Raw genomic sequence first — 21,679 nt, 5'->3', positions numbered from 1 at the left:
CGCCTCGGCGTGATTACGCATGCGCTAGCGCGCCCCGCCCGACCCCGCCCCGCCGCGAGTGCGCATGCGCTTTGCGTGGAGCCGTAGGGGCGGAGCCAAGGCGGCGCTGCCCGCAGGGAGCGCCCCCTTCCGGGCGAGTCGGGGTACACACGGGGCGGAGGGACGGACGGACGGACACGAACACATACGTGCGCACAGGGACTGCCCGGCCCTGTACACACGGACCCCTCCGCCAGCCCCTCCCCCTGGACACACGGACAGGGTCCTGCACAGCCACGCAGGCACAGACAGACGGACACGTTGGGAGGGGAGCACAGACACATGCACGGACACACAGACACTCCCGCTACACAGACATGTACGAGGGCACAGGGACTGCCTGGCCCACACCTCTGCCAACCCCTCCCTGGACAGATGGACATGACCCATGCAGGGACGGACAGACAGACACTGGGGGGGCAGGGGACATGGACACATAGACACTTAGGGACACATGGACACTTGTGGACACGGACACATATGAGGACACAGAGTCTGCCTGGCCTAGACCTCTGCCAGACCCCCTCTGGACAGACGGACACGGCCCATGCAGGGACAGACAGACACACACGGGGGTTGGTTAGGTGTTACAGACACATGCAGGGACACACAGACACATGCAGGGACACACAGACATTGGTGGACACTGACTCACATGGGCACAGGGACTGCCCAGCCCTCCCTGGACAGACGGACACGGCCCACGCAGGGATGGACAGATGGACACGCACCCCCCCAAAGACCAGCCCAGGCGCCGTTCCCAAGCCAGAGCTTTATTTGGAAGGAGCTGCGTCCCCTCCCTGACACCGCAGGGCCCGGTGGGGAACGGACAGACAGACGGACAGGAGCCTCCCCCTGCTCCCTGTCCCCCCCCCCTCCGGCACCCAGGGGACACGGGGACACCCAGCAGCCTCCAGCGCCCGGTTCCACGGTGCCGAAGCCACCCCGGGACCGCGGTGGCTACCGTGACGCCATCAGGGGCTACGGGGGGTGTGTGTGTGTCATTCCCGAGAGCGGCAGCACAGGGGTGTGGGGTGACCCCAAAGGCAGGCGGGAAGGCACATTACAGCCCCCCCGGCCCCAAATCCCCCTCTCGGGGCTGACAGGGGCGGCTCCGGCCACGTCCCGGTCCCACGGGAATGGTTTTAGCCAATCATGTGTGTGTGGGACACATCCCACGGCGTTTTCTGGCAGGGATTTGGGGGGGGTTGCAATCCTTTTTGAAATTGAGAGGGGAGGCGAGCGCTGCAGATTTTAGGAAGGGAGCGGAGGACGGCGCCAACGGCTCAGCAGCGCCCCGAGTCCGTCTCCCCACGCCGACAAAAACACCTCCTCCTTCCAAGCTGCCCCATTTTTCGGGTCAAGAAAGGATTCCACACAGCCCGGCCTCAAAAACATCCATAAAGGGATAAGTCAGCTCTCGTGGACGGCAGAGAAGCGGAAAAGCTGCTCACAGAGTTGGCGGTGGGGAGGGCGGGGGGAAAAACCGCAGGGATTTTGGGTCTGTCGCTGCTCCGCAGTGATCAAACCTCGGCCGACGTGGCTGAGAAGACGAAGAGGGACCTCCAGTAGTGTGAAACCGAACCGTCTTTATGTACAAAACTCCTGCCCAGGGTGACGTCTCACCGCTCGCCGCCTCGGGGAAGCCGAGGCTGACTTATCCCTTTCCCGGTGGGTGCTCAGCGCCAGGGACGGAGTCAGGATATCTCGTTGCCAAAGACCTCGAGCACCAGGGGCGTGAGCTGCATGCTGTGCTCGGGCTGGAAGGAGAGGCAGCGGTACTGCTTGGAGTGCTCCTCGTTCAGGCTCCGGAGGTCGGCCAGCTTCTGGATCATCTTGGCGTAGAGCAGGCGGCTGCCGGGAGGAGGGTGTCTGCAGCGGATGTAGGTCTGGAGGATGTCCGAGAGGCGATCCTGGAGGGATTCCACCAGCGAGGTGTCCTGCACGCCGGGGCGATCTGGAGAACATCAGGGAGGAAAGGTGATTCCCTGCGCTATGAGGTTCAACACGGCCGAGTGTGGGGTCCTGCACTGGGGTCACACCAACCACCTGCGACCCTCCAGGCGTGGGGCAGAGGGGCTGGTGGAAAAGGACCCGGGGGTGTTGGTCGCCAGGTGGCTGAATATGAGCCGGCAGTGTGCCCAAGTGGCCAAGAAGGCCAACGGCATCCTGGCCGGTATCAGGGATAGCGTGGCCAGCAGGACTGGGGCAGTGATCGTCACCCCTGGACTTGGCACTGGTGAGGCCCCACCTCGAATACCATGTTCAGTTTTGGGCTCCTCACAACAAGAAAGACACTGAGGGGCTGGAGCGTGTCCAGAGAAGGGCAACGGAGCTGGTGAGGGGTCTGGAGCACAAGGAGAAGGGTCTGGAGAACTTCTGAGGAGCGGCTGAGGGAACTGGGGGTGTTCAGCCTGGAGGAAAGGAGGCTGAGGGGAGACCTTCTCACTCTCTACAGCTCCCTGAAAGGAGGGGGTAGCCAGGGGCGGTCAGTCTCTTCTCCCAAGTAACAGGTGATAGGACAAGAGGAAACGGCCTCAAGTTGCACCAGGAGAGGTTTAGGATGGATATTAGGAAAAATTTCGTCACCAAAAGGGTTATCCAACATTGGACCGGGCTGCCCAGAGAAGTGGTGGAGTTGCCATCCCTGGAGGTGTTTAAAAGCCGGGTGGATGTGGTGGTGAGGGACACGGTTTAGTGGTGGGTTTGGCAGTGTTGGGTGGATGGTTGGACTCGATGATCTTAAATGTCCCTTCCAACCTAGATGATTCTACGATTCCATGATTCTATGATTCCCTTCTCCCAGCCAGCCAGGTTGGACGGGGCTTGGAGCAACCTGGTCTGGTGGAAGGTGTCCCTGCCCAAGGCCAGGGATGGCACTGGATGATCTTTAAGGTCCATCCCAACCCAACCCATTCCCTGATTCTATGAAAGGTGACATTTGAGGGGATTTTGCAGCCACAACCTGGCAGGTTAGTGACCTTGGGGGGCGAGTGTCCTCCTACCTGGGGACAGGATGCAGATGGCCATGAGGAGCACGTGCTCTTCTTCATGAAGGTTGAGCTTCTTCAAGCCAACCTGGAATTTGACGAGCGGCTCGAGCAGGTCCATGCTGTGGCCAGCTGGGAAGAGAAAAGGACCTTTAGCGCAACTGAGGGACACGCGTGGAGCTCGGCAGCTCCTCTTTCAGCACAGCAGAGAGCCGGGACAGTGGAAGAGAACTTTAGATATAGCTGAAAACCCATCATTTTTTAATTGTACTTTTCTCCCCAGCGTTTTTTCTAAAGCAGGAGATGATGGAGCTTTTGAAATCTATAAAGACAATTAACCTACAGACATTTTGGCTCCTTGTCATTGCTTCCATGCTGCCCCGCGTCCCGCACGAGCACCACAAAGCCCACCTCGTGTCCCCAGAGCCCTCCCCGCAAGCAGATCTCCTTTGCCCTTGTTGAACTTCATTTTTGCATCTGAATTGAAGGCTGAGATGACATCTCTTAGCCCGCAGCAGGCAGGAGAGTGCCCGGCACTGCCTTTACCTTGGGTGACATCGCTGATCCTGTACTTGAAGTCATTGCTGCCGCAGGTCCACGTCATGTCATCGAGGGTGAAGGACTGGTTCGAGCGCAGCATGATCACCTCAATGGCGCTGGATTTCAGCAGGGCAATCTGGTCCTCTGCTGTCAGGTCCCTGGGCAGGGGGAAAAGGGTGACGTGAGACCTGTCCGGTGAGCAAAGGAACAGAAACCTGCCACCCACGCGCCGGGTTCTCCAGCAGTAACCCAGTGGCTTTACTGGGGGCACCCCAGCTTCTCCCTCACCCCGGGTTTCTATGTGATTAAGCAAGGAGGTATTTTTGCAGCTACATTTGTCGAGCGGCACTGCCCAGAGCCCCCGGCACCAGCTTGGAGTTAAACAGGACCTGAGGTCCTTCACAAACCAGGATGGGGACCACTCATATGGCCTCGAGCATCTTAGGAGCTCAAGCATTTTTCTGACAAGAGCGTGGGTGAATGAGGGTAAAGACAGGAGAGGAGTAACCCCAGGAAGGAGGAGAGACAGAAAACGCGAAAGTAGGAACAGACCTGGGAAGGGAACAGAGCCTGAGGGACAGCTGTGAAGATGAAACAGAGAAAAATGATCTGGCTGTGAAGGGTAGGACGGGATTCCTGAGAGTGGAAAACCACCACGGGCATCGGATATGGGAGCAAACGTCTCACCTGAATCCCGGGATCATTTTGGCAAAGCCGATCACCTTCTGTATGCTGTAGCTGACCAGGTCGGCCAAGTGCGGGAGCATGGAAAGGTGGGATAAGTCGATGTTCATGGAAGAACTCTCGTCATTCTCCTCGGAGAGGACCAGGTTTGAAAACATCTGGGGCTCCACAGACTCTGGAGAGAGGGAGACGGTCAGAGGGTACCTCGGTTGTAGGCCAGACATGACGGGTGAGGGGACAACGCCAGCGACGATGCCCTAGTTCAACCAGGCCAAGTGCAAGGTCCTACATCTGGGTCGGGGCAATCCCAAGCACAACTCCAGGCTGGGCGGGGAATGGCTGGAGAGCAGCCCTGAGGAGAAGGCCCTGGGGGTCCTGATTGATGAGAAGCCCAACATGAGCCGGCAGTGTGTGATCGCAGCCCAGAAGGCCAACCCCATCCCGGGCTGCATCAGGAGAAGTGTGGCCAGCAGGGTGAGGGAGGGGATTCTGCCCCTCTGCTGCGCTCTGGAGAGACCCCCCCGCAGTGCTGCCTCCGGCTCAGGGGGTGAAGGCCCCGGAACTGTTGGAGCGGGGCCAGAGGAGGCCCCGGAGATGCTGGGAGGGCTGGAGCCCCTCTGCTGGGAGGACAGGAGGGGAGAGGTGGGGGGGTTCAGCCTGGAGAAGAGAAGGCTCCGGGGAGACCTGAGAGCCCCTTCCAGTGCCTAAAGGAGCTCCAGGAGAGTGGGGAGGGACTCCTGATCAGGGAGGGGAGACATAGGACAAGGGGGAATGGTTTTACACTGAAAGGGGAGATTTAGGTGAGATCTAAGGAAGAAATTGTTGAGTGTGAGGGCGGTGAGCACCTGGCGCAGGGTGCCCCGAGAAGCTGTGGCTGCCCCATCCCTGGAGGTGTTCAAGGCCGGGTTGGATGGGGCTGGGAGCAACCTGGGCTGGTGGGAGGTGGCCCTGCCCAGGGCAGGGGGTTGGAACTGCAAGATCTTCAAGGTCTCTTCCAACCTAAACCATTCTACGATCCTATGATGCAGCCCAGCGTTCACGTTCACACTCCTCTTGGCCACCCTGGAGGGCTCAGACACACAGAGGTCTGCAGGACCACGATCCAGCCAAGCACTTAGTGCTTTTTGCTCGCAAAAAACCTTTGCAACACCCCCAAGAGGGTCTTACAGTTAAATAAACTCCCCAGAAGAGCTAAAACAAGGGTCTGAAGGACCAGACTTAGCTAATGCTGCTGCATTTCTACCCCCGTCACCTATGGAGAGGTGAGTGTGGTACCTGGAAACGTGCTGAAGGCATCGGAGCCAAAGAGGTCGGTGGAGTCCTCTGATGACAAGTCCTGGGTGAGGATGGAGGAGGACCTTGCTGCTCCCCTGCTGCTAGAGTTGCTTCTCACGGGGGGCTGGAAGAGAGAGCAGGACATGAGGAACGGGGCTGGGAGAGCTATTTGGATGGCAGTCGTTCGCCTGCTGCCAACAGCATCAAGGTTTTTGCACCGGGATTTTTAACTCTTCTCTAAATGAGAAGTCGTGGGATGAAATGGGTTTGTGCATCCTGCGCATGGGAATCGGGACCGGCGTGCCCCAGACGTACCCGAAATTTGGTGAAGTCGGCATAGGTGGGGTCATAGGTTTTGTGATGAGCCTCGAGGAGGATGTCAATGACTTTCTGCTGCTCCTCCGAGAGTTTGGGCTTCAGGCTCTCCTTGAGCGCTTCCTCCTCCTTGCGCTTCAGTATCATCTCGCGCTTCCTCTGAACCTCCTCATCCGTCAGGATAACTGCAAGGACATGGAAAGCGTCAGAAACAGGAGCAGGAAACAGGGACTGAAGCAACCTTGGGCCACTGCGGCCAGTGTCCCCATCACCTTGCTAATCAATTATTGAACCTGCATCAACCCCATCCCACTCCTGTCCTCGACTGCCGGGTCACGGCTTCTCGCTACGAGACCAGGACAGTTTATAGCCCATTTGGGTGCTTTCAGGCAAGGACCGGGTGTAATAAAGTCACGTCAGCGCTACCACACGTCTGCTCTGCGCTGCAGCCTTGCTGTTTGCTCTGGGCTTTCAGGTGAAAGAAATCTCGATCCTGCGAGAGGCAGGCCAGCGGGTTCATCTGGCTCCAGCGCCGCCCTCAGCGCCCGACAACAGAGGGAGCCCGACGCGGCACCGCTCAGCCTCCGCGTCCGGCGACCACGCTGCAGCAGCCATCGTCTGGGCACCCAGCAGCTATGCTGCAGCATCGCAAGTATTTTTAAGCTAAGGGGATATATCAACGTACCCGCGCTCCCAGGGTTGGGTATTTATGGCTTGTGTTATGGGCGACAGCCGAGGGTGAGAGTCAAAGGCGGCACGTGAGGGTTCTTCCATTTATTTAGGGAAGGGGAGCACCCACAGGCAATTTGGGCTCAAATCCTGCCTTTATAAAAAGAGCTTAAAGACCTGAAGAGCCTCACAGGGTTGAAAAGCAACGGGGGATCCACAATGATCTCTTGGGGCAGCCAACCCCCTGTCCTCGTAAGAGTCACACGTTCACAAAAGCTCCTTAATACACATCAACCGATGACTCCTAAAAATAGCAAACCCCATTCCTCAAGGCGTTATTAGCCCTTTAACCAGTCATTAAAAAAAAACCAAAACCAAACCCAAACCCCAAGCACGTTATCTGATGACAGGCGGCTTTCTGCCTGCCTTGGGTTGCAGAAAGACTTGACGCCAGGCGAGCCGAGGTGGAATTTGGGCCGAGAGGTTGGCGAAGGGCAGCGGGAGCCACGGTCACAGGGCTCGAGGCAAGGAACTGTTTGCAGTCCCCGCTCCCTTCTGCCACCTTTAGCCGACAGCGTTTTTCCAATACATTTTCAAACTTGCACAATCTCAGAGGGGACTTGAAGATCTCGGGAGCACGGGAACGACAGGCTCGGGCGGAAAGGTCGCTGCCACGGTCGGCCAGCTCTGCGTGGGACAGCGCGACTATTTGGGGAGAGAAATTCGGATTTTGACGTCTCCTGACCTGGTTCTTTTGTAACAAAAGCATGGGATCCGCCTGGGCGCTGCATGCAAGAAGAGAAACCGTTCGTAGATGAGGCAGCATCTGTGTGGAAAGAGCCACGTGGGTCTGGGAACGAGGATGGGGCAACGAGCCGAGCACTTGGGCTGCGGTCGTGGTGGTCAAAGTCTTTGCCAGCACAGTCTGTCCTGAGCATCGAGGCTTTGGAAGGGATTACCGCAGGTGTCTACACCCAGCAAAGCTCAGATCCAGAATTAGGAAGCATCCGCAGAGCGGATTGGAAAGAAGAGGATGTTTCTGTGTTGGGGCAAGACTCCAAGGGAAACCTCCTTGGGATTTCCCACCCACCTTTAGGAAATCCAGCCCTCGACCAGATTTGAAACAGCGAGGCGGCAGCATTTCTCACTCCGGTAGGAGATGAAAAGCAAAAGCATTTCCCAAAGCATCACAAACGCTGGCGAGGTCTGTGCTCCCCGCCACGATCCCTTAAGGCAGCCAGATTTCCCTATACGGGGTTTGTGCAACGAAGCATCCAGTTCCCTTGCACGTCCCCGGGCTGCACTGAGGCTCGGCAGAGCACGTGGGCTGCACGTTGCCGCGAATCCATTGCCAAACTGCCAGCGATGTTGACATAAACCGGCCGTGGCTCTGGCCGGCAGCACGTCCAGGGTTTGGTGTTTAATGCTCTGATAGGACTTGCTGGAGCCCACGGGAGACTAAAACCCAAAGAAAGCCTCGTGGGTGTTTAAAAAAAAATCAGCAATTCTCTTCCAGCTCGTCCGGTGTTGTGAATGCCCGTGCCGTGACACAGCAGCACTTGTGCAAGCCAAGACACAGCCCGGCATCAGCGCTGCGCATTGAGAACCGCCTCCGGCGTCTCTGGTGAAATCGTTCCCGGTGATGCCGGGGAGCAACAAACCTGAAAGGCGCCTTGCCTAGCTGTGCCGGAGGAGCGGCTTTTCGGTAGGACCGGTGGTAACACGGACGAGGGATGTCAGGGCCGTGACTCGCCTGCTTTATAAAGGGAAAAGGATTCGACTAATTGGACTCACAGGAGGACGGATGCTGCCCACCACATCCCTGCCTGCCTCCAGGGGGAATATGGGATCGGGAAGCAGCACCTTCCACTCAAGATCGCGGCTCACACCCCAGATCCGATCTCCTCCCGAATGCTGAGCCGGAGACATCCAGCCGCAGACTCCTGGCACGACCAGCGAGGTGGCTGAGCGTTTGTGGGCTGCCCTGACCCAAAGTCTGTGCAGAGGCTGAGATAACATCTGCCCATCGCTTCCAGAGAGACGCTGGCCCTCTTTGCGAGACACCACAAGGGCAGCAGAGAAAGCCACAGCCAACACCGAGGGTAACAGGCGAGGGTGCAGCTGGCCGGGAGAGGATACAACCCTGCAACCCCGGCCAAAAACCAGGGGCTGGGAAGCACTGGAGGATGGTGTGGAGCAGCACGAAGGTGGACTCGCTCCGTCAGGCGAGGAAAGAGCAGCCAAACACAACGGTTGCACTCGATGATCTTAAAGGTCCCTTCCAACCTAGACGATGCTCTGATGCTATGATAAAGGAAAATTGGAGTTTAGGAAACATCAGGCGTGAGACGTGTTCACTGGATGGAGTCTGAGCATTTCATTGAATGGTGGGTGCTTCTACCTGCCCCAGCCGGAGCTGGGAGACACTGTCCAGCCCCCGGGGTGCAAAAAGCCCCCGTGGGTGCTCCCCCGCCATGGGACAGCCTGCCTGGCACGGCCGTCACGGTGAGGTGGCATCCGGGATCTCGCTGGGACAGGAGCCGTGGTGAGGGCTGCAGAAACACCCCTTGCAGGAGCAGCTTTAGGGCGATTCATGGCTAGATGAGGGTCAAGCAGCAAAAGACGCGCTTTAATAGGGACAAGGCACATGCATCCAAGTTGGGAATCATCCCCTGAGCAGCCCCACAGGGCGTTGCGACCTCGCTTAACTGCCAAGGATGCCCAGGATCGCTCTGCACCGGTTCACGCAGTAAATACCTGAGACTCACCCTTTAAAGCCGGGGAGCGAAGCCTAATTCATCCCTGCTGCTTCTCCCCAAAACGCACCTTTTTTCCCCACTGACCTGCCCCAAACCCCAGCTGTGACCACCCTGAGATGCCTTCGTCATCGGAAAAGCATTTCTAAAGGCAGCCAAACCCCTGCAGGTGTTATCGGCAGCGCAGCCAGCGGGGACAGGGATGGGACAAGGGGCGGCATGGCCGGGAAAACCATGTTGCAGGACAGGAACACAAACATTGCGATGGCTGGAGGGGGTGTAACGGGATGCCACAGGCCGGCCAGACGGCGTGCATCTCCTACAGCACACGGGTTGGCGTGGAAAGCGGAGAGGAAGAAAGCTTGCAGCGATGGGCAAGCAGCAGCGATTTCAATGGCAGGTCCCGGACCTGCGCCGGAGCAAATCGCAGCAGCGGCAGAAGCTGCAGTGTCCCCCCCCGGCTACTGCTCTCCTCCCGCCAAGGAGGTCGTGTCTCTCGGACGCAGCTGCGACACGGCTAACCGAAGCCATGCTTGCACAGATTTCAGAGGGGGCTTTCCAGATGCTCAGCCCCTGCCGGCTTCCAAGCCCGCTGTAATTACAGAGGACGCTGGACGTTTATAGCACGTGCTTCGAGCCCATGGGGAGCAGAGACGCTTCCCGGCCAGCCTGCGAACGCTGCCCGCCGCCGAGCGACGTTTTCCTGGATGGCCACAACTCTTCCCTCCCTCTCGCGCTCCTGCTTCGCCTCTCGGCCAGTCGCCGGTGTCAGCGTGCGTCCCAGAGGCTGATGTTGCACAACGCTGCCGTGCAGCGGCTCCCGGGCCGGGGAATAACACATTCCACGTTTGGGGCAGCAGGGACTTTTTTTTTTGGCTTTGAGTATCACCGCCTATTCCGGGAAGCGGAGGAGAGCTGGAAAGGCCGCTTCCCTCCCTCCTTGCTTGCCCTCGTCTCACAGTCCCACCCTAAACAACCGTAACCCTGCCGGCTCCTGCTGCCCTCGCGCTGCCGGCTCCCCCGAGCATCTCCGCTCCTCTCCTGACCAATTTGGGAAATTCCCCTCTCTCTGCTCAATCTCCTTCCAGTTTCTGCTCCTCTCCCTGGCTCTGAGATGATGGTTTGTGTGTTGTTTTCTTTTCTCCTCCACTCTGGGGATTTTCAGCACTGAGATCATAAATGGAGCCTCGTGGTGAGGATGCTGAGCATCAGCTGCTCGTGACCATGACCAGATCCCAGCAAGCCTTTTCCTTGGAAAAGGGGAGAGAAGATCCACGGGGCGCTGACCCCAGGCGAGCTCTAGACCTTGCTGCTGCACCAGGGAGGGAGTTTAGCTGCAACCACCTTCACCGATGTCCGAGGACTCGGCTGCAGGGGGACAAACCACCCCAGCACACGGCTGGTGACCCCCCCAAGGAGATTCACTGATTCCCGGCTGACTGGCACCGCGACAAGCACTAAAAAATTCCCCAGCAGCAACTAAGGAGGTGGGAAGAGAATAAATTCAATGCCATGAGACCACTACAGCCCCGGGGAGCCCGTGGGTCCCTCCGGCCACTCGATTTGGCGATGCATAATTTATCTTCCTGCTTTGCAGTAACACCCTTAGACGGCGCAGGACAGACGACCTGTCCCTCGTCCCTGCGTGAATATGCCGCGAACACGGGGGAGCTGTTAAAGGTTGGGGGAGAAGGGGCAGAGACGCTGAGGGGTGAATAACCCAAAGGTTATGGGTGGCTGCAGAGCCCGGGTCCACCTAACGCCCTGTGCTTTGGCCATCACGGCCCCGAGGGACGGACGTCCCTTCCCGATCTCCAGGCAGTTGGCACAAGGCAATTTTGCAGGGCAGAAGGGGTAACTTCAGCATTTTGCCACCCAAAACAATGCTAAAGCAGGCAGGATAGCCCAGCAACGAACCCTTTGCCCTGCTTTAAAGTACATTCATGCTAAGCATCATCGTAGGAGAAGCCAGTGGCAAGTGGACAGGGCAGCCGAGGCATCCCTAGCCTGGAGATCTGCCCTCCTCGGAGCCATCCGAAGGGAAACCGCTCCCGAGAGCGGCAAAAGGAGCGTTCCCAAACACCGCAGCTCGGGCTGCGAGGTGGATTTCTCCTCCGCCGACCGCCCACCCCGCAGCCCTGCAAGCTTGCCCCCCGCTTTACCCTGCGCAGATAAGACAGGCAGAAAACCACAACTATTTGCTAACGTTGGCTGCGGACAGCTTGGGGTGAACCCAGGCGTTGGCGGCGGGGCTATAAATCCTGCTCCAGCCTTACGGCCGTAACCTCGGCTGCCCTCCAGCTTCCACCTCCTCCCCTCCTTGGTCCCTACTATGGGACAGTGGCCACCCCGATGCCGTCCCCAGCTCCCTGGGGAGCACTGGTGGCTCAGGGCTTTTGCTCTGTATGAGTTTCAACACACGCTGTCCCATTACCGCAGTGTCTGGTCCCATCACCGCAGTGTCTGGTCCACAGGTTTGGCCGTACCTGGACCGTGCGCCGGGGAAGGGACCCTCAGCACGGCTGCGCTGCCGCAGGTCTCAGCCTTGCGTGGTTTGGGGCTGGAGAAGACGTCTAAAATCATCCAGGCCATCCAACCACCCCACGCTCCGGGGATGGAGAAGGGTCTGCCTGCACTAGACCCCAAACTAACATAGACACAAGGTCTGCCGGGGTCTGCCCTCTTCATCCCCATCTCACTCCCTCATTTCTGCTTCCAACTCACATCCCATCAGCAGTGGGGTCAAACTGGCTCAGTCTTGCCCATGGGGCTCCTCGGCGCCTTCAACGACAGCCTGAAGAAGACACAAACCCCCCTCAAGACCTAAAAATAACAGCAGCACACCTCGTTCCCCTTCATTTAACCAGCAGCAAAGTCCACAGGACGGCTATTTTTAGTCTCCTTCGGTTAGGTTTTGTTAATCCGGTAACAGTTTGCTAACGAGGTCGCTTACAAGTTAACTCCTGGGGAGAGCGTGCACATCCCTGGGACCTGACCCCGGCTGGGGTGCAAACACCCCGCGCATCGCTGCCGCTGAATTTTCCGGCCCTTCCTGGGTAATTAACCAGTGCGAGTCAACACATTTCCCTCGTTAGCAACGGCTACGCCAAATGGACCGCACCAACCGGCTACCACGGGCTCACACATGCTCGTACTCACCCAAAACGTGGGTACGTATGGTGTATTATATGGTCTTTTTCTCTCTCTTTGTGGCACACGGATGCTACTTTAAAAGAATGAGATCCAGGGATCTTCTCTTCATCAGGGATCTGCTTGATCTTTGGGACAATTAGAAATGTAGGCATTTTTTCCTGCAAACGCTTGCCTGTTCTGGTTTTCTGCAGGACCCAGGTGCTTTGGTGGCACCCGGTGACATTGAACGCTGTTTGCTCTCTGCTCGCCACGTAAGGAAACGAGCGCCGCTACCATTTTCCAAATTTTCAGGTCCATCAATCATAGGACGTGACGTCCTGTTTGCAATGTCTCCTAGCAGAAGGCTGTTATTTTGGTTTGAATGCTACGCGAACACCAGCCTTCTCCTGAAGACTTTGGAGGTGGAAAGCATGTAGGAGGAAGTGTGTCAAACAGATTTTATTTTTAAAAGCTGCTTATCTATAAATATAGTTGAAGAAAATAAATATTTGGACAACATTAGCGTGTTTGGATTGGGTTAAAAACTACTTTGCTTCCCTCTGCTATTTACTTAAGTCTCTGCTGTGCACGTGGCTGGACAGACGGACCTGTGCTGCAAGAATAAGGGTGTGTCGTCCCCCCCCCCAAAAAAAAAAGCCCAAAAGGTGTCACAGAGCAAAATCCAAGCCAGTTCCATGCTAATGGAAATTATTGTTGCTATGGGGAAGCTCATTCAGCTCTCCCTGTTTGGATGTAGGGTCCTGCACTGGGGGAGGAATAACCCCCTGTACCGGTCCGGGTTAGGGGGTGACCTGCTGGAGAGCAGCTCTGAAAGAGGGACCTGGGAGTGATGGGGGACAACAAGTTGCCCAGGAGCCAAAATGTGCCCTGGTGGCCAAGAGGGCCAATGGTCTCCTGGGGTGCGTTAAGAAGAGCGTGGCCAGCAGGGCGAGGAGGTCAGCTCTGCCCCGGTGAGGCCACATCTGGAGCACTGTGTCCAGTTCTGGGCTCCCCAGTTCAAGAGAGACAAAGAGCTGCTGGAAGAGCGGAGGCTACGGAGATGCTCAGGGACTGGAGCACCTCTCTGCTGAGGAAAGGCTGAGAGCCCCGGGGCTGTTCAGCCTGGAGAGGAGAAGGCTGAGAGGGGATCTCCTCAGTGCTGATGAGGGGATCGGAGCATCTCTCCGATGAGGAAAGGCTGAGGGAATTGGGGCTTTTCAGTCTGGAGAAGAGAAGACTGAGGGGGGATCTTATCAGCGCTTATAAATCCTTAAAGGGAGGGTGCCGGGGGGTGGGAACAGTCTTTTTCCAGTGGTGCCCAGTGACAGGACAAGAGGGAACGGGCACAAACGTGACCATAGGAAGTTCCATCTCAACCTGAGGAGGGACTTCTCTCCTGTGGGGGCGGCAGAGCACTGGCACAGCTGCCCAGAGATGGGGGGGGAGTCTCCCCCTCTGGAGCCATCCCAAACCTGCCTGGAGGTGTCCTGTGCCACTGCTGGAGGTGCCCCTGCTCTGGCGGCGGGTGGGACGAGATGAGCTCCAGAGGTCCCTGCCGACCCTCCCCAGTCTGGGATGCTGTGATGCAGCGAGGAGAGGAGCATGCAAAAACGCGTTGGAGAGGACGACGGCTTTGCACGGGCAGGATGGGAGCGAGTTCAGTCGATGTAACCGGGAGTTAATCAGAAACAGCCGCAGATGTTCTCATGAAGCCGATTCCCCCCCCAAGAGCCAGCAAAGGTGACTCGGCTCCGATAAAAGCCACTCCCCAGGTCGCTAACCACCACAGGACCAGCCTCAATCATTAAACGAGCTCCTCGCAATCATTACGCACCACGTCCCCTGCTCTTTGCATCCTCTTCCGAGTCCTTGTAGGGCTCTCGGGTTTTACACCCGCACGCCTGCCTTCTGCACCGCACATTAATTGAGAAGGAAAAGGCCATCCCAGAGCGAAGCCGGGCCGATCCCCACGGGACGCGTGTCCGCATACTCACACTCTTTCATCATGCCGATGTCCACGCAGCGCTTCAGCCGACACGCCTGGCAGTGCCGCCGGTTGTCCTTGGTGATTTTGCAGTCACCGTTGAAGGGACACGTGAACATGGCTTTCCTCTTCATGCTTCTCCTGGAGAGGAACGGGGCAAAAGAGATGTTTTAGGTCAAATCAACACTGGTTTTGACGGCGCAAGAGGCTGCTCCAAACATCGGGAGGAGATGCAAGCACAAATCCAGCTCTCCAGACAGCAAATTGCTGGGGGGAGATTGCGAAGAGGATGCTGGAAACATCTCTGACCCGACTCTGCTCAGCTCAGCTGGTCATTCCTGAAGACTACGTTGGAGAAGTCATATCTGGTTGGGTACATCTATGGGTTCGATCTCAGAGGTTTGGGCATTGCCGGACAGCACGGAAAAGGAGAACCTCTTACAAGGACACAGCCCGGGGGTTCAACCACAGGTTAAACAGCTTTCGGGTTTTGAAGGCCAAAAGAAGGGTGGAAGGATTGTAGAGAAACCCCCACCAGCAGCAAAAGAAACCAGAGTGGAGGCCGGCATGTACCAAAGCGGCGCGTGTTATTAAACATTTACCGACCTTTAAAGTCCGGCTTTGCTAGAATAACTGGCTGGAGTGCATGTTTGTGCGTGCAGGAGAACGAAATCTCACTGCAGGATACAAGGGAAACAACATTTAACATAATGACCCTCTCTTTACCAAAACCACACCGTGCCACGTTAATCCACGGCTGCAATCGGGCCTGTAAATCTTCCAAGTACAAAGGGTCAAAGCCAGAGCTCCCAGCGACAACTCGCCTTTCCGTGGGGCCGTCCTGCGCGATATCCACTAATGACACATTGCAGGCAGAGCTGAGCCCGTCCGTCGAAGGCGGTTTCTCCTCCGCGTTTCGGAGAAGCCGCGTCTTCGCTTTGGGCGAAAGTTGCTCAAGGATCTGCCATCAGCGAGCGCAGCTTCTCTCTGGATCTGCGACCGTTTCTAAAGGTGCCGCTCGCTTTAAATGAAGACGCAGAGGGAAATCAAGCCCAGGGACCTCCGGGCTGGAAAAATCAAAGCGAGGACGTTGAGAGGTAAATGCAGCAGAGAAGAGGGGCGATTCAGGTATAACAGCGAGAAATCCGCCACCAAGCCAACGCGGTATTTCGCAGCGGCGACTCTCCTGCTAGAAAGAGTCGCTCTTCTAGCGGTAAAACCCCTCGGCGAAGCTGAGCTGATGGGGTGTGAACTCTGTGGTCCGCGGGCAAACGACGTGGCCGCGCTGAAGGGGCGAGCGCAGGCTGAGGGCGACGGCAGAGGGGCCCCTCCAGCCCAGGAAGGGCACCAAGCCCGCGCTTAGAGGGTATAAATATAAAATATGTTCTCGGGCTGCAGACCCGAGTGACACGTAGCAGTGCAATTAGAGGCTATTTTAGAAAGGGCGATGTAAACAAAGAGGCTTTACTCTCCCTTCACCTCACAGATGAATAAATGCACTTAGGAAAACTAATACAGGAGAGGCGGGTGGCAGAGCCCTCCGTAATCTGCCTTACACGAAGCAATTCCTGTTTCACCCAGCAACTGGCTTTCAGTTTATCGCTTTTTTCTGGGTTTCCCCCCTTCCACCAAGACCGGCAGGACCTTTACTCCCCCAGGAACGGGGAACAAACGTTGCTCAGCTCAGGGGCAAATCAGGATTTGCAACTTAACGCCCCCAAATTTCCCAGTATTAGCGAGCGACTCTGTTTTTGAGCACATGGGGCAGGGCAGGCGGCTCATCCTTCCCCCCCCCCTCATCCCCCCCTGCCTCGCCGGCAGCCCGGGGCAAAGCTGGGGAATGCACAAACAAGCCAGAGAAACACGAGGGCCTCGGGCAGGGAAAGATGTCCTGTGCGCGAGGGCAAGCCAACATTACGGGTTTGGTATGAAAATTGCAGTTTATTCGACTACAGGGCGGCCGGGCACAATAGAGGGTTTTTCTAAGAAGCCGCTTCTCTGCCCCAAGGGTTGGCGGCTCTTGGCTACGAGAGGGCCACCCCCAGTTACACCAGCGGCGCAGGGGAGCAGCCGTCCACCCCACAGCGGGAGCACACGCCGTCTGGCTCCGGTGTATTTTTATAAAGCTCCAGAACTAGCTATTTCAAGGCTCGTTTAAGATCCGTGTCCCAGGCGGGCTGCCGAATGTTAAAAATAACGAGATCCCTCCCTGCGCAAACCCAGTCGGCGGGTGAGAGTAAACAGGGCCACGGCCAGCAGCAGGGGAAGCCGGGGTTTGCCAAGCGGGGAGCGATGTGCTCCGAGGTCAGGGTGGCTGGGGAAAACAGGGACAGTGTCCCCATACGTGCTCCCCAACGTAATCACTCGCCATGGGCAAATCGAGTATTGCAAAGCACGGGTTGCTGGGCACGGAGGGGCGACGGCCATCGCTCGGGGCTGCTCGCGGGATGCCCATCTCACGGGGGTAGAAAAAGACCATCTTGGCTATGTCTCGCCCTACAGATCCAGGGAACGCTCCAGCCGCAGCAAGGACTTTGATTTGCCTACCACCTGCTCCGCAAACCAGGAAACCCGGTCATTAACCACCCCCCGACTGCAGCACTTGAGCTCCATCCTTGGTAGACTTATGCCCGATGGTCCCACCGAGCGAGCAGCGAACCTCAGCACCTCCATGAAATGGCTTTTAGGTGATCATAGAATGGGTTAGGTTGGAAGAGACCTTGAAGATCTTGCAGCTCCAACCCCCCTGCCCTGGGCAGGGCCACCTCCCACCAGCCCAGGTTGCCCCAAGACCCGTCCAACCTGGCCTTGAACACCTCCAGGGATGGGGCAGCCACAGCTTCTCGGGGCAACCTGCGCCAGGGGCTCACCATCCTCAAAGGCAACAATTTCTTCCTAATATCTCATTTAAATCTCCCCTCTGCCAGTTTGAAACCATTACCTCTCATCCAATCACTCCATGCCCTTGTAGAAAGTCCTTCCCCAGCTCTCCTGGAGCCCCTTTAGGCACTGGAAGGGTCTCTGAGGTCTCCCTGGAGCCTTCTCTTCTCCAGGCTGAACCCCCCCAACTCTCCCCTCCTGTCCTCCCAGCAGAGGGGCTCCAGCCCTCCCAGCACCTCCAGGGCCTCCTCCGTCCCCACTCCAACAGGTCCATGTCTTTCCTATGTTGGGGCCATTTATCAGAAATGTGAAGTTAGGTATCAGCCAGACGGCAAATTGCAGCCCGACAGCCCCCACCGGAGGCAGGGCAAAGCCGGGACCAGACCCGCACCACGTGGCAGTGCTGTGCTCGGTCTTTCCCCTTTACCAGACAGGATTGATCTTCCAAGTAACTCTCTCTAAGTTTGGGGGTTTTTTTTGGTTGTTTTTTGTTTTGTTTTTTTTTTTTTTTTTTTTTTTTTTTTTTAATTAGCAAAATGGGCTTTCCATACACACAACTTTCATATTTGCAGAACCTGTGAAATACCGTTTCCTGAAAACTACCCTACTCATAACCAAACCCCGCTGTGGCCTTCCTGGCACGTCCTGTCTGTCACCCACCACATGGCTCATACACCAGGAGTCATTTTGGCACCAAGGCTGCAGCAGCACCACCTCCTGCAGCCATCACAAGCCCTTTGGGGTAGGATAATCCCCAATTTCTCCCCCATTACACTTAGACAGCCGCCCAGGGAACAGGTACACCAACACCAAGTCAATGCCGGGAGCAGAGCTGCAGCTCTCTGGCACCCGTTTTGCACCTTCTCCCCCAAATCCCACCAGCTCCAACCCCACTTTTGACCCCAGGAACCCTCCAGAGAACTGCACCTTGCCCTGAAATATCTCGAGACAGCCCTTGGAGGAGGGGATGGATTTATTTTAGAAGTTTTGTGTAGAACATGGTGAAGAACCGGGGAGGATTGCAGGAGTGGGAGATGCAGTGACGCAGACAGGATGGGTGGGGACTTCAGAGGTTTTGAAATACCCAGAGCCTTTCCAAGCAGCTCTGCTACTAACGCCCAGTGTCACTGTGCTGGGGGAGAAACTGGGACTGTAGAAGCAGCCAGAGGAACCGTGGATGCTTCAGCCAAGTCACAGAAGAATAAATCACTCCTGCTCAGCCGCTTTTCAAGAGCTCCCGAGCAAACAGCAGAGCTCAATAAAAGGCTACTGTTGCCGTTGGCATCATTAGTAAACAGTGGACTTGGAAGCCAGCGGCCAAAGGTTGCCTCACGCCTGTTTGTGCTGCAGGTTACGTGCAGGTCTGAGCGCCCAGAGATGCCGATAAATTCCCAATGCCCTTCATAGAGCCATTAAACCCAGGACCTCCTGGGTGGGACTTCACGCGGGGGAATCGTGTCACACAGGTACGTCCCCAAGGCAGGTGAGATCCACCAGGAGGTCCTCCGGCAGTTCTGCAGTCCCCGCAGCGAGCCAAGGCTCAGGCTGCATTTCGCTGCATCCCTCTCGTACCACCGGGTACGCGGGGACCGGTCTCAGCTCAGCCCACAGAGGAGACAAAGTCACGTCTATCACCCATGAGCACTCAGAAAAAGCTCCAAAACCTTCCTATGGTTTTGCTGCTGCAGGTCAGTGTTCGCAGCCGCTCAACTCTTTTAGCTCCTTCCAGCCAAGGCTGCGAGTGTGACCTCCCGGGTAAGCGCAATCAGCCGCCCTAAACTCAGACCTGTGCAGTGATTTCTTTCTTCCCCCCCCTCCCCCCCCCCCCCCAAGACCTGCTCAGGGAGCGCAAACTGGAAGTTGAAAACCAGCAAGTACAAGCACAGCCCGTTATAAACCCCAAGGTGCTGGCAAAGGGATGAAGAGCTTTTCTAGGAGAGCTTTAGGGTTTCGGGCTCTTCCATGGCAGTGCTGCTATATCTTAATGCAGAAAGCACTTAGATACTGTGGCAGCAGCAAGCATTAATTAATTCAGTGATTGAAAGTGGCACGTAAACAAGCCTGTGTAAGCAAGAGGGAACACACCAAGGCCTAGCTTGGGGAGAAGGTGCCTGGAAAGCAGGATAAAAAAAGCGGTAAAGAGCCTTAAATTGAAAATAAAAGCTTTATATGGGGCATGAAGGGCGAGCTGAAGACGAGAGCTTTTCACATCGTTAAGATGTCTGTTGAGAAATACTGTCACCGTTCTACCTCTTGCACGATTACAATGGTGTGACAACAGAGATGGGGAAACATTAATGCAAGAGCCACGTCGCACCCAAGAAGGGTTTGTGGAGCAGCACCGGCCATTTCAGAGGTCAAAAGCCGGACCGCTGCCTCTGTGGCCACAATGGGGATGGGGAAGGTGAGGGACAGCAGACCAGAGCGCGGAGGAGAGCACCTGAAAGAAGAGTTACTCATTTAGCGGCAGCAATTGAGGAAAATGTTGTCGCTCAGGTTGGCCGGGCTGCGAAGCCGCCCCGTTCGAAAACAGACTGCAGGACTGTGGTATGTGAAAACCCCCCATCTAGCCCCGAAATTCCTGCCGGAGGAGGAGTTAGGACTTTTGCTGTGAAAGTTCAAGCTCTGGTTGCTGTAAGAGCCCAGCTCGTGGCGTAAAGCTGTGCGCCCCGGTGTTTGCAACCCCACAGCCACCTGCGCCACCATCGCATCACAGTGCAAAATACTCGAGCAAGGCTTTTCCCAGCCAGTCCCACGCCAGTCATTATCTCGCTTCGTTTCACCAGCGCTTAGTCATTCTCTCACTTGGGGCAAGCGATCTCAACTCCCACGTGAAGGGTTCAGCGCCGGCTGGAGGGGAGCATCGCCTCGACAGACGCAGGGGTACAACCGAGCCACTAACGAATATCTACAAACTCGACAGCCTCAGAGATCCTGGCAGCTTTCGGAGATGTTCCTGCCTTACTGAGGGCCAGCTTGAGGCCACTCAAAACTCCCGTCTGATGGTGGAAAAAAGCCTCGAACCAGCTGCCTATGCAGCCTACAGCTACTTTAAGCCCCTCCAAGAGGCAGAGTTGGGAGTGAAAGCCTGCCTGATTTTGGTAAGAGCTCGGTGCCCCCTCCAGCGGGTGGGCAGAGGACCCCGTGCATCTCCACACACAAGCGTGCAGAGCTTCAGAGCAGGCATCAGAGGCAGCTTGCTTTCAAGAAAAGAAGGTTGTGGCCATCCTACCAGCCTAGTTTTCAAAAGACTGCTAGTTTCAGATGTATTCTTCCCCAGGTGCCATCCAGAGTGTGCTAGATGCTCCTACGCTCCTGCCTCTACAGCACGTGGAGCTCTGCAAGGCTCCCAGACAGATGGAGATCTCTGGCTATGGGGAAAACAACCTATTTCCCCGTAGCCGGGTGCCACAGCAAGCCACGTAGTTTGCGATCTCTCCGTCATCAAGATTTACAGGCATGTCAGCTGCCTGCAAGGCGGGCACAGGTCTGGTGAGGCTGGCCGCAGCCCAGCTCCGTAGGGAGGCAGGTAACTGGAACAGCAGCCAGGCACCACCCTGAGGATGGGATCGCCTGCTCCTCGAGGCTTGCTGGTTACGGAGTGAGATTCCTCCTCCCCAGAGACCCTCGCTCACCTGAAGAAGCCCTTGCAGCCTTCGCAGGTCATGGCGTTGAAGTGGAAGCCAGTGGCACGGTCCCCACAGACGCCACAGATACGGGGCACGTTCCTGTCGAACTCGCCGGCTGGGTCGGGAAGCGACGTGCTAGCAGCCACGGTCTCCATGTCTGGGAGAGCAGAGAAAGCCAGGTATTTATTTTGTAAAGCTGCGACAGCTTTACGAAAAGCAAATTAGATGCAAATAAAGTATTTTTCCTTGACTTCAACGCGATTTGGCAAGAGAAACTTCTGCGTTCCTTTTGGCTCTATGCACTAACACCAGCAAAAAGCAGGTTCTAGCTAGTTTTTAGTACACGTACACATTTGCTTATCTCCCCAGTAAAACCGGGGCTGATCCCCCCCCCCTTCCCATACCCCCAGCCTTAAACGCACCGCAACACATGCTTACGGCGGTGCACCAGTGAGAGAACTCCTATCGCGTATCCCGAACCCAGATCAGTGTCTTTTTTTCTCCCCCGACTCCTTCATGTTTGTTTTCAGAAAGCCTCGAAGGGACCAGAATTCACCCAGATCGATGCTGCAAAACCACAGGGAAAGAGGTCACGCCACCCGGACGCTGGCGCAGAATTTCCCTCGTGTACAGACAGGAAGCGGCACCGGCACACTCACACCCGCTCCCGTAAGTGAGAAAGATCCCAAACGCGAGTCAAGTGAACGTTATTTTAAAAAAAATAAAAAAAATTAAAACCCCTCAACAGGGACGTAAGCAAGGGAGGGAGGAAACCGCTCCTAACGC

At 56.5% G+C, this 21,679-nt stretch overlaps 1 protein-coding gene across 1 annotated transcript; it reads right to left on the bottom strand.

Moving 5' to 3' along the window:
• Window positions 1-820: 820 nt before the first annotated feature.
• VDR (vitamin D receptor) lies at window positions 821-21,050 on the bottom strand. Its single transcript, XM_082496342.1, has 8 exons — window positions 20,900-21,050; window positions 14,395-14,525; window positions 5,844-6,028; window positions 5,529-5,652; window positions 4,257-4,428; window positions 3,576-3,727; window positions 3,045-3,161; window positions 821-1,996 (listed from the first exon to the last, which is right to left on the bottom strand). Exons 1-8 carry the CDS (start codon window positions 21,046-21,048, stop codon window positions 1,737-1,739), a joined length of 1,290 nt encoding a protein of 429 aa, XP_082352468.1. The 5' UTR covers window positions 21,049-21,050; the 3' UTR covers window positions 821-1,736.
• Between the last annotated feature and the right edge of the window lie 629 nt (window positions 21,051-21,679).

This window comes from Vanellus vanellus (assembly GCF_965231255.1).
Source record: "Vanellus vanellus genome assembly, chromosome: 28".
Lineage (NCBI taxonomy): Eukaryota > Metazoa > Chordata > Aves > Charadriiformes > Charadriidae > Vanellus > Vanellus vanellus.
This window is presented reverse-complemented; position numbering and strand designations above follow the sequence as displayed.